The sequence below is a fragment of the Enhydra lutris genome, unplaced genomic scaffold, assembly GCF_002288905.1.
Source record: "Enhydra lutris kenyoni isolate GAN:26980312 unplaced genomic scaffold, ASM228890v2 scaffoldscaffold58, whole genome shotgun sequence".
NCBI lineage: Eukaryota > Metazoa > Chordata > Mammalia > Carnivora > Mustelidae > Enhydra > Enhydra lutris.
The window spans coordinates 17,924,001-17,935,373 of NW_019154142.1; the positions used below are offsets into that span (position 1 = coordinate 17,924,001).

The following is an 11,373-nucleotide window of genomic DNA, read 5'->3' on the forward strand; positions in this document are numbered from 1 at the left end:
CCTCTAGCACATATGTATCTTAACCAATATTTGTAGAGTAGATACTGTTTATTGTTCACTCAGCATGTAATGGTAAGCATAGTGTTCTGTGGAATGGAGAGACAAGTGGGATCCCTGTGGACTAGATTATGACAGTATGCTGGAAGAGTTGATAGCTCTGGGATAGGACAGCAGGGTGCCAGCTGGAAGCAAACTGCTCAGGTGTTCTTTGCTAACACATATAGAGAAAAAAAATAACAATTTGCCAGATCAATCGCTGTGTGCCAGAGCTGGGGATTGTGTTGACTTACTCCAGCAATGGAGTCACATCTGGTACAGCATCTGCTCTCTACAAAATCCATCTGTTTTCTATAAGGCCAAGAGGCAAGTTGAATGTGGATGTGCCAGGAATGATCACCTTCATCCTTCAGGTCCTTGATAGTGATCCTAACATCTGCAATTTCTGCAAGAGTGAAGTGTTTTTGACTATTTTCACAGGTAGAGACAGCACTAGGAGTTTGTATTTGACCTTTTTTCTTTTTCTTTTCTTTTTTTTTAAACAATTGTAGCCCTACACATCAAGGAACCAGTGAGGGAATCTTCCCATTGTTATGTCTGTTCCAACTCCATATTTCAGAAAATAAGGATGGCATGAGTTCTGGCACGAGTGGGAGTTGGAACCGAGCCCAAACTCCATTAATTATGTGATTTCCATAAGCCTTTTGAATGGTGCCATCTGGTACCATTTTGGGTCTTCGGGAATGAGGGCCAGTTCAGAGCCATATTGGACAATCCCACAAAATTCTGATTATTTCCTCTTCCCCAGTGTATAGTCACTCTGGTAGTTGGCTGCAGGTGTTTTAAGGAAGAATGGGAGGAAGATTTATAGTACAGTGTTTTTGTCTGTGTAGCAAGGTCCTTCCTCAAGGGGCCTGGTTTCCTTTTACTCAGGAGACTCTAGGTGTGTATACTGGCTCAAGTTTGGGAATTGATTGAGGGGCTGCTACTTTCTATTTTATAACCTTGATGCTAATAAATATCAAGTAGGACTTGATAAGCTTCTAATTATTTCTCTCTTATTTCTCTGATCAGACACCCACAGGATTGAACTTTGGTTTAGTTTTTGGAAACTTCATCTCTGGGGCTATAGCTGATAGAAGTTTCTTTCACAGTGGTTAATGAAGTTTTTTGGTTTTTCACTAATCCTTGAGTCTGGAATTTAAAGTTCTCTATTCACTTTTTTCCTTCCTCCAGAAATGCAAATTCTGGGACCCACCCCAGACTACAGAGTAGGTGACTCAGGCGTTGGGATTCAGCAGTCTGTGGCTTAACAAATGCTCCAGGTGATGGTTATGAACCCTCACCTTAGAGAACCATTGATAGAGAGCACTTTCAGAATTCTCAGAGAAAATTATTTTCACTGGATAATTCTAAACCAAGATAATGAAGGGACAGAATAATAACTTAATTCAAACATACAGGGACTCAGAAGTTACCTCCCTTGTATTCTTCCTTTGAAAATGATTGGACAAACATTTCCTGGGAAAGAAGGAAGTAAACAAAAGAAGCAGTGAAGTGGAAGACAAAGGGCCTAGGAAATGTGGAAGCTAAGAGCTATAGGCAGACAGGAGGATTTCCAGGATGGTAGTAAAGGGGTATCTCAGGCTGCTGTCTGCGTAGCAGATCCAGAAAGTAACTCCTCCAGGGAGGGTTAAGAGGACAAAACCTATGACTATAAGATAAGAAATGTAGTTGATAAGTTTGACCTTCCAAACAAAATATGTTTAAGTATAAAATCTGTCTTGTAGAGCAGGTAAAAAAATGGTCGATGGTTATTTTTAAAAGTTGAAAATAAGAATAAATAAATTATTCATTCTAGGAAGTCCAAAATTTATACATGATAGGAAAATATGCGCTTGGCTTATCAGCAAATGTTAACATTCATATCTATTGTAATTTAAAATTTCAAGTAAGATTTTGGTCGTAGGAAGGGAGGAGAAATAAGTTGGAGGTGCTGTGACATCTAAACTCTCATCTATTCTAATAGGAAGTCAAGATTTAATACATAATATTGATAATCAAAAGTACTAATTTCTTCATATTATTTAGATATATAAAGAATAAATACTTGAAAGTCCTTTAAAATAATGAAAAATGGCTACATCAGAAAATGGTAGTGGATTGGTGAAGGGTGGTATAGGGTTCAACTCTCATTTAAAAACCCATTTGATTATTTTAGGGGTGCCTGGGTGGCTTGGTTGTTTAAGCATTCAGCTCTTGGTTTTGGCCCAGGTCATGATCTCAGGGTTGTGAGATCAGCCCTGATTTGGGCTCCACTCTCAGTGGTCTCCTGGAGATCCTCTCTCTCCTTCTCCAACTGCCCTTTCCCCTCTTGGATGCACATGCTCTCTCTCTCTTTCTCTCTCAAATAAATTAATTAATTAAAAAATAATTCATTTTAAAAATTATGTTCATTTTTCATATAAATAAATACTAAAATGAGTAAAGAAATTCCCTGATCTCCCAAAACATGGTACAAACGAATTTAATTTTCCAAAAGTGTATTAGGTTGTATGTAAAGCATAGTAGTCATAGGGAAACATGAAATTAACAAAACCAGTCTATGCCTTCTAGGAGTATATACTCTTTGCAGAGAATAAACAAGTATCTAAAGCACCGCAGTAGCGGGGAGACTAGAGAATACTACAACCTCCACTGTCCATTCTAGCCACCAACACCCCAGGAATTGTGACATTCTGGCACAGTCCAAACATGAAACAGTATACTCCTGTTATTAACCTATTACCCCAGTTTCTGTGTTTGTTCCTGGAGATGTCTTAAGAAAAGGGGAAGAATCATAAATCCAGTTACTTTTGCCATATGTGAGTTTTACATGAGCACATACGTATGGGGGGTGATACATGTATGCACACATTCACACAGAATTTTAAGTTTTTCTTATTCGGAAAATGTAGTAAGAGTTTCCACCAAATGACAAATAAAGGCTAGTCTAGATTAGATTTAACATTAAACTCTTATGCAGATATTATCAAACTACGCTCCTTTTCTAGTTCTCATGTTGCTACTGTCCCATTTCTTTTGGAAATGCAAATTTTGTTTTATGTTTTGGAAATGCAAATTTTGATTATAAAACTTTTATTTAATCGAATATAAAATTCAACAGAAACTCCAGATCACAGTAGTATTTGATGAGAAGTCCTGGAGGAAAGAATCTTTTAACGTAGTTGCTGTGATTATTCAAAGCTTTGCTTTGGTTGTTATGCTTCCCACTAAGAAAGGAAGAAGGCCAGAGAATATTTACATTTACACTGTGGTGAGCCAGAAGTGTAATGAATGAGGAATACTGTAGATACCAGGGAGAAGGCATTGTAAATCCATGCATGCAATGTTCCTTGATACTATAAATTCAGGTTCTATTTAATAGGCATCGAAAAGCTGATTAGAAAGTCTGCGTGGGGTGCCTGGGTGGCTCAGTGGGTTAAGCCTCTGCCTTCAGCTCAGGTCATGATCTCAGGGTCCTGGGATTGAGCCCCACATCGGGCTCTCTGCTCAGCGGGGAGCCTGCTTCCCTTCCCCTCTCTCTGTCTGCCTCTCTGCCTACTTGTGATCTCTGTCTGTCAAATAAATAAATAAAAATTAAAAAAAAAAAAAAAGAAAGTCTGCGTGCATGGGTTGGGCTTGAGAGTAGATGGGCTTCAGTATACAAGGTGATTGGGCACCATGCTAGAATTTTGTTGGGGTACCATCAAATGTTAGAATCTAGAAATGTTTTCTCTGGGCTTTTTAGTTACTGGAATATACAAACATTTTAGCCTTGCATGAATAGCATATACCAGGCTGCTGGCACTGTGGGAACAGGGTAGAGAAGAAGGCTAGGTTCTCCTGTGGAATGACATTCAGTCAGTCTCCCTGTTTTCAGCCCTGCACTCATAGTCTCAAGTTTATGCTCATCAGATTTGGTTGTGCCACAGACTTGGGCTGCTGTAATGGCGTGTGTGCTTTCATGTGGTTGCTCATTGGAGGGGAGACCTGGGCGTGGAGGGTTGTTCTCCTTCCTGGCACTGGAGATAGATTTTCAGTCAGTGTAACAGTTTTTAGCGCTACCTACACTTTCTGTGGGAACTGGTGCCTTCCAATCCACAGCTGCCCTACAGGGTGTGTCAGCTACTTCTAAGCATATTTCCCTGAAAATACTGAGGATAGAGAGTTTTCTGCTCTGTTCAGTCAGCTACTCCATCTGCTTTTTATCTTATGACACTTAAAAAAAAATTCCTTAATTGTTGATGTGTTTTTCATTCATACCTTTTGTCCTTTAGGATTGTACATTTTGTTTAAAAAAAAATCCCTTTCCTGTCATTTCAGTGTGGTTTTGAGATACAGGGTCTGTGATCAGTCTGCCCTTTTAATTTAATTTAATTAATTTATTTTTTAAAAGATTTTATTTATTTGACAGAGATCACAAGTAGGCAGAGAGGCAGGCAGAGGGGGGGGAAGCAGGCTCCCTGCTGAGCAGAGAGCCCGACGGGGGGCTCGATCCCAGGACCCGGAGACCATGACCCAAGCCAAAGGCAGAGGGTCAACCCACTGAGCCACCCAGGCGCCCCTGGTCTGCCCTTTTTAACCAGAAGTTCAAACCATTTGTTCATTCCTGTCTCTTTAGTGCCTGGGACGTACTAGGTACTTACATATTTAGTGAATGAATAGTGGAATGAATTAAGTTGGAAGTTTTTATAGTAAAGGGGGGCTTTGATGGCAGAAAAATATTATGACTATATATGTTTATATAACAACCTAAAAAACATATTTAAATTGTGGTTTTGTTTTTGTTCCTCAACATGATTGAACAACCAAGTGTTTCAAAGTGTGGCCATCAACAAAATTAAAAGGCAACCTACTGAATGGGATAAAATATTTAGAAATCATGTATCTGATAAGGAGTTAATATCCAAAATTTATAAAGAACTCATGCAATTTCAATAGCAAAAAAACCCAAACAATCCTAACAAAAAGTGGGCAGAAGATCTGAATAGACATTTTCCCAAAGAAGATATACAGATGGCCAACAGGTAAATGAAAAGATGTTCAACATCACTTATCATCAGGGAAATGCAAATCAAAACTGGTGAGATTCCACCTCACACCTGTTAGAATGGCTACTATCAAAAAGACAAGAAATAAGTATTGGTAAGGAGGTGGAGAAAAAGGAACCATCATACGTTGTTGGTGGAAATGTAAATTGAAACGGTATGAAAATTCAAAAAATTAGAAATAGAATACCATATATTCAGCAATTCCACTCTTGGGTATTTATCTGAAGAAAACAAAGACACTAAATTAGAAAGAGATATGCACCCCCATGTTCATTGCAGCATTATTTACAATAGCCAAGTTATGGAAATAACTCAAGTGTTCATTGATGGATGAATGGATAAAGAAATTATGGTATATATACACAATGGAATAGTCATAGAGAGAATGCAGTTTTGCCGTTTACAACAACATGGATGAACCTTGAGGGCATTATACTAAGTGAAACAAGTCAGACAAAGACGAATACTGTATGATCTGTCTTATATGTGGAGTCTAAGACAAACAAGCAAAAAATAAGAAAAACCCGAACTCAGAGATACAAGAGAACAAGAGATTGGCAGTTGCCAGAGGCAGAAGGTAGAAGAGGGTGAAATGAGTGAAGGGGGTCAAAAGGTACAAACTTCCAATTATAAATTAAATAAGTCATGGGGATAAAATGTATAGCATGATGACTATAGTTAATAATATTGTATTGCATATATGAAAGTTGCTGAGAGAGTAGATCTTAAAAATTTTCATCACAGGAAAAATTTTTTTCATAACTCTGTGGTGATGGATGTGAACTAAACTTATTGTGATCATTTCTCAGTATGTATATAAATATCGAATATGTTGTACAAATGAAACTAAATAAAATTACATGTCAATTATACCTCAGTGAGAAAAAATAAATTATGAAGTGTGTACCACTTCAGGATGGAGACATGTTTGTTTTACTTGGTCAAGCACAATTAGAATTATTAGGCTTACGATACACATTTGCTTATTTATAATTTTTCTTTAGAGATAGACTTGTGTTGAAACTGATTTATGTTGCAAGCACAGTCTTTATTCTTATTTGTATGTATATTTAGATCATTTTAATTAGTTAATTATTATATTTAGGTAATTTTAAAGAGACTTATTGTGATTATGTTGTAAAGCTTTCCAGCTACCACTGCCCCCTAATCATTGGACCTTTGTGGTTAATAAAGTTTGAGAATTAATAGATTAGTGTGTCCTCTTGTTTAAGTATATTTTGCATTTCAAAGTGAACATCTGAAGATGGATGAAAGCTAATAGGGACAAAGAACTTAAGCTATAAAAATAGGAGTAAATAGAAAATTACTATTTGAGCAAACATATTAGTATTCTTATTCATAAAGGCAGCCCTGGACAATGAAGAGGGGATTGTAGAGAGATACAAGTATGGCAGACAGCCTGTGATTTAGCTAGAGTGCTGGATCTTGGGTCTTGCAAATGGGATGCCTCCATCTTTCATACCCCAAGAAATGAAAAAGTGAACTTACTTGCATTTTACCCTAAAATTGATGACTTTATTCTAAGCTCAAAAAATGAGCAAATTACAGTGGTGTTTTAAGTTTCCATGCATTTATTTTTCCCTCAATCTTCAAGATTTATTAAAGGAATCTACTAATCAACCCAAAGAGAGGTCTTTCTTTGGAGAGAGGTTGCCTCCCCAGGAAAGAAGAGAGAGCTTTTGCCATAAAAGTGGGTTATTAAGATAGTAGATTAAGAAAGTTCCTTATGGAAAATTCTAGGGTTGCAAAAGTTGATAATAAGTTGAGGGTAAGGATAAGAAAAAGGGGATAAAACTGGAGCAGGATAACCAAATATCTTTGGGGCACCTGGCTGGCTGAATTGGTAGAGTATGCATGATCTCAGGGTTGTGAGTTTGGGCCCCATGTTGAGTGTAGAGATTACTTAAAAATAAAGTTTTAAAAAAAAGATAACCAAATATTTTTGAAAGGTTTTATAATACATTCTCCACATCTTAGTGTTTTTCTGGTTATCTCCTTTAGAATCTCCATCTTTGTTATTTGTTTGATATCTTTTATCAAGTTGCTAACACACAATCAAGTTGGTTTTAGGGAGAAGAAATTGAGACAATAAAATATGTAAATCAGAAATTAAAGGATGGAAATGAGTGGACATTGAACAGAAGACAGAATGTGAGAAACAAGAGAGCTTAGGAAAAGAAAAGTCTTGAAAATATGACCCAGACTTTTTACATACAATTTTTTTTCTCCTCTTGAATAACTTCTCCTGTATGGTTGGTGTTGGGATTTCTGAGAAGAAACATGCAAAAATGGAAAGCCAGGAACTTCTTTCAGACGTTTATAGAGAATAACCTAGTGCCTTCTTATATGGCTGTTAGAACAAAAGTGTGTGATTACAATGCAATCAATGGGAAACTGAGTTCAGTGTTCTTTGCTGAATAGTTTTGTGTTAATGTAAAAATGGAATATGAACCCGTACTGAAGAGTTTTAGGAAGGATATTAGTACTTTCAGGAGAACCAGGTACTAAAGACTATATTAATAGTGACTGTGGAAAGACCATGCTGCCATTGGAAATTTAAAAGAAAAATTAACAGAAGGTTATAACTTTTGCCTTTGAGGCAATAATACATTTCTGATTCTCTTCATTTTCACTTTATAGACAAATGTCATGAAAATTCCATCGTGGTTGACAAATATAAAACAGTACAACCATATTTTAGCTCTGGCTAGGCCAGAGGCTAGGCCAGAGGCTTAAGTATTTTTCAAGGTTTAAAAAACTGATCCTTTATGGTGAAAAGTAAGAAGTCAAATGTTATTTACAAAGCCCATTTCTCATTGGCTTTTTGTGTTTTGGGCTTGTTTTCAGGCAAAAGGACTGCTGTGGAAGATGGAGCTCTCTGTTTTCCAGAATGTGTTTCCAAACCCATCAATGAAACATGATACTGCTGCTCTGTGTTGAAATGCTTGAAGAACACCCATAACTCTGCCAGCACCTTCCATCCTATTGAAACCATGGTCTTCTCTGCAGTGTTGACTGTGTCCCATACCGGGGCAACCAACACAACATTTGTAGTCTATGAAAACACTTACGTGAACATTACGGTCCCTCCACCATTTCAACATCCCGGCCTTGGCCCGCTGCTCAGATACAGCATGGAAACGATGGCTCCCACGGGGATGAGTTCTTTGACCATGAATAGCACAGCTGTACCCCCAACACCAGCAGTTTTTAAGAGCCTAAACTTGCCTCTCCAGATCATCCTTTCTGCTGTAATGATATTTATTCTGTTTGTGTCTTTTCTTGGGAACTTGGTCGTTTGCCTGATGGTTTACCAAAAAGCTGCCATGCGCTCTGCAATTAACATCCTCCTTGCCAGCCTGGCATTTGCAGATATGTTGCTGGCCGTGCTGAACATGCCCTTCGCCTTGGTAACTATTCTTACTACGAGATGGATTTTTGGGAAATTCTTCTGTAGGGTGTCTGCTATGTTTTTCTGGTTGTTTGTGATAGAAGGAGTAGCCATCCTGCTCATTATTAGCATCGATAGGTTCCTTATTATAGTCCAGAGGCAGGATAAACTAAATCCATATAGGGCTAAGATTCTGATTGCAGTGTCTTGGGCGGCCTCCTTTTGTATAGCTTTTCCTTTGGCTGTAGGAAAACCTGACCTGCAGATCCCTTCCCGAGCCCCGCAGTGTGTGTTTGGATATACAACTGATCCGGGTTACCAAGCTTATGTGATTTTGATTTCTCTGGTTTCTTTCTTCATTCCCTTCTTGGTGATCCTGTATTCGTTTATGGGCATCCTCAACACCCTTCGGCACAATGCCTTGAGGATCCACAGCTACCCGGAGGGTATATGCCTCAGCCAGGCCAGCAAGTTGGGTCTCATGAGTCTACAGAGACCCTTCCAGATGAGCATTGACATGGGCTTTAAAACGCGTGCCTTCACCACCATCTTGATTCTCTTTGCTGTCTTCATCGTCTGCTGGGCCCCATTCACCACTTACAGCCTTGTGGCAACGTTCAGTAAGCACTTTTACTATAAGCACAACTTTTTTGAGATTAGCACCTGGCTACTCTGGCTTTGCTACCTCAAGTCTGCATTGAACCCACTGATTTACTACTGGAGGATTAAGAAATTCCACGACGCCTGCCTGGACATGATGCCCAAGTCCTTCAAGTTTTTGCCACGTCTTCCTGGTCACACGAGGCGGCGGATACGTCCCAGTGCTGTCTATGTGTGTGGGGAACACCGGACAGTGGTGTGAATATTGGCACTGCCTGACATTTGGGGTGTTGGTTGCTCTTTATCTGACTTTGAACTTTCTATCCCATGGGTTCTGCAAGTATACCTTACCGGTTTTTATAGGGTTTGTGTGTGTGTGCGTGTGTGTGCGCAGTGTAAAGGAAGAATGGTGATTAGTTATAATTCTATTACCAAGGATACACAATAGGGAAATGATCACAAATGTTACCTCCAGGGTTCAAGAGAAATCCTTGATTTAGGGTGGGGAGATGGTGTTTTGTTTCTTTAACTGATTTTGTTTTTGAAGCAGGAATCAAGATTGTGCTTTATTGAGCCTGTGGTTACATTGAATTGTAGGTGTTTTGTATGCTGCTAAGGTATGCTTAATTGAGTTTGTCATTTTTTTTTTTTTTCCTGGAAGACATTGCTGCTTTTTGCCATCACATGGGAGCCAAAACCACACACATCTCAGTAGATAAATATTCACTTTTATTAAAAAAAAAAAAAAAAAAAACCCAAGGGAGTTAGTGACATTTTAAAGGTCATTAATATTTACTTTGGTGCACTTTAAGAAATAATGTACAAACTAATTCAGTCATGTTTTTCAGAATTGTTTTTACACATGACATGTTGTGCTTTAGGGGACACTGCATTATCATTTCTAGGAAGATAGGTTTTTAAGAAATGTTTTATCTGCATGTCCAGTTTTAAAGGAGAAAACATAAAAATGTAGACATTTTTCTAAGCACAATAGTGATGCTTCAGAGCCAATTCGAGGAGACGGAGCATCCTTGCGAATTTAAATAGGATGCAGTGAGGGTGTAGCTGGCGTGGGCTGTGGTATTTCCTTTCACTCCATGATTCTCACAGAGTCCAGTGGGGAGAAGGACCTACCATTAGACCTCTACCATCTTCCAGGCACTGTGCATCTTTATCCTTACAGCATCTTGTGAGGTAGGTATTTTTTTTTTCTTTTTTACAAAGGAAGTAAGTCTCAGAGAGATGAAAATCCCGCCCAAGGTTAATGGTAGAGCTGGAATCCAAAAAAGTCTGTCAGCATCCTGGGACTGCTGGTCTTCTCTGCCACGTGGACATGTCATTCAGATTTAAGTATTTCATAGTCAAGAGGGAACTTTGTGTAGCATTTTTTATTAGCACTAAAATCTTCCTTTTAAAAGTAGATTCATTTTTTGTATTACTGAAAAAAATGAAAACATTACAGGAAGTGTGGAAAATAGAAAAAAATCACTCAACCCTTTTACAGTGGAACTTAAAAATCTTAGACAAGTAAGGCTATAAAGAAATACAGTGATTTTTTTTTTTTTTTTTTTTGGTTTGCAAAATAAGTGACTGACAATTACAGAGAAGTTAAATACAGCTGTATGTAGGTCTTGGCCTTCAGGGTCCAAGGTTTCCAGTTGTCCAGCTATGTCTAAATGTTCTGGACAAAATAGCACTGTTGCCTGAGGGCTTGCCCATAACAGAGCTGGAGTTTGTGAAAGTGCTCAAGAGTGTGTCTTCTACAAAGAAGCAAAGATAAGTTCTGGTCCGAACATAGAGCAAGTTTTAATAGGGCAGGTCTGGGGTTTCAAGTTCTTTTTCTCTTGCTGACCACCTACGCTCCCCCACCCCCTGCCCCAGGTATATCCAGAGTCTTTTGTCCCCTTGCTCTGTGGCCACTGACACACTTTATAAAGCAGCTGATGGCGATGGGGCTGCAGACCAAAGTCATAAGGGTTGAAAGTATAGCCTTTTTGCCACATCATGGTGGCCAAGTAGCTGAGTTAACGTGAACACTTTTGGGATTTTTTATAGCATCTTTTCAACATTTTAGTACTGTGTGAGCCAGTGGGAAAAATGAGCCTTTCTTTCTTCAGTTTTACAACTACAGAGTTGGATTTGATGAATCTTGCCCAACTCTAATGTGCTTTCCTCCATGTGAGAGTAGAGATTTGTGAAGAGCTCGGCTGACGTCAGCATCAATCTTTGGTCTCCAGTATTATTTCTTTGCAGTTTACTTACTAGCTGTTT

At 38.6% G+C, this 11,373-nt stretch overlaps 1 protein-coding gene across 1 annotated transcript in view; it reads left to right on the plus strand.

Moving 5' to 3' along the window:
- LOC111158337 (G protein-coupled receptor 63) overlaps window positions 1-9,481 on the plus strand; it is a 46,407-nt gene extending 36,926 nt beyond the window's left edge. The window contains exon 2 of the mRNA XM_022520314.1: window positions 7,959-9,481. Within this exon, the coding sequence (XP_022376022.1) occupies window positions 8,105-9,364 (1,260 nt within the window). The 5' untranslated portion in view covers window positions 7,959-8,104 and the 3' untranslated portion in view covers window positions 9,365-9,481. The remainder of the gene's footprint in view (window positions 1-7,958) is intronic.
- The last annotated feature ends 1,892 nt before the right edge of the window (window positions 9,482-11,373 follow it).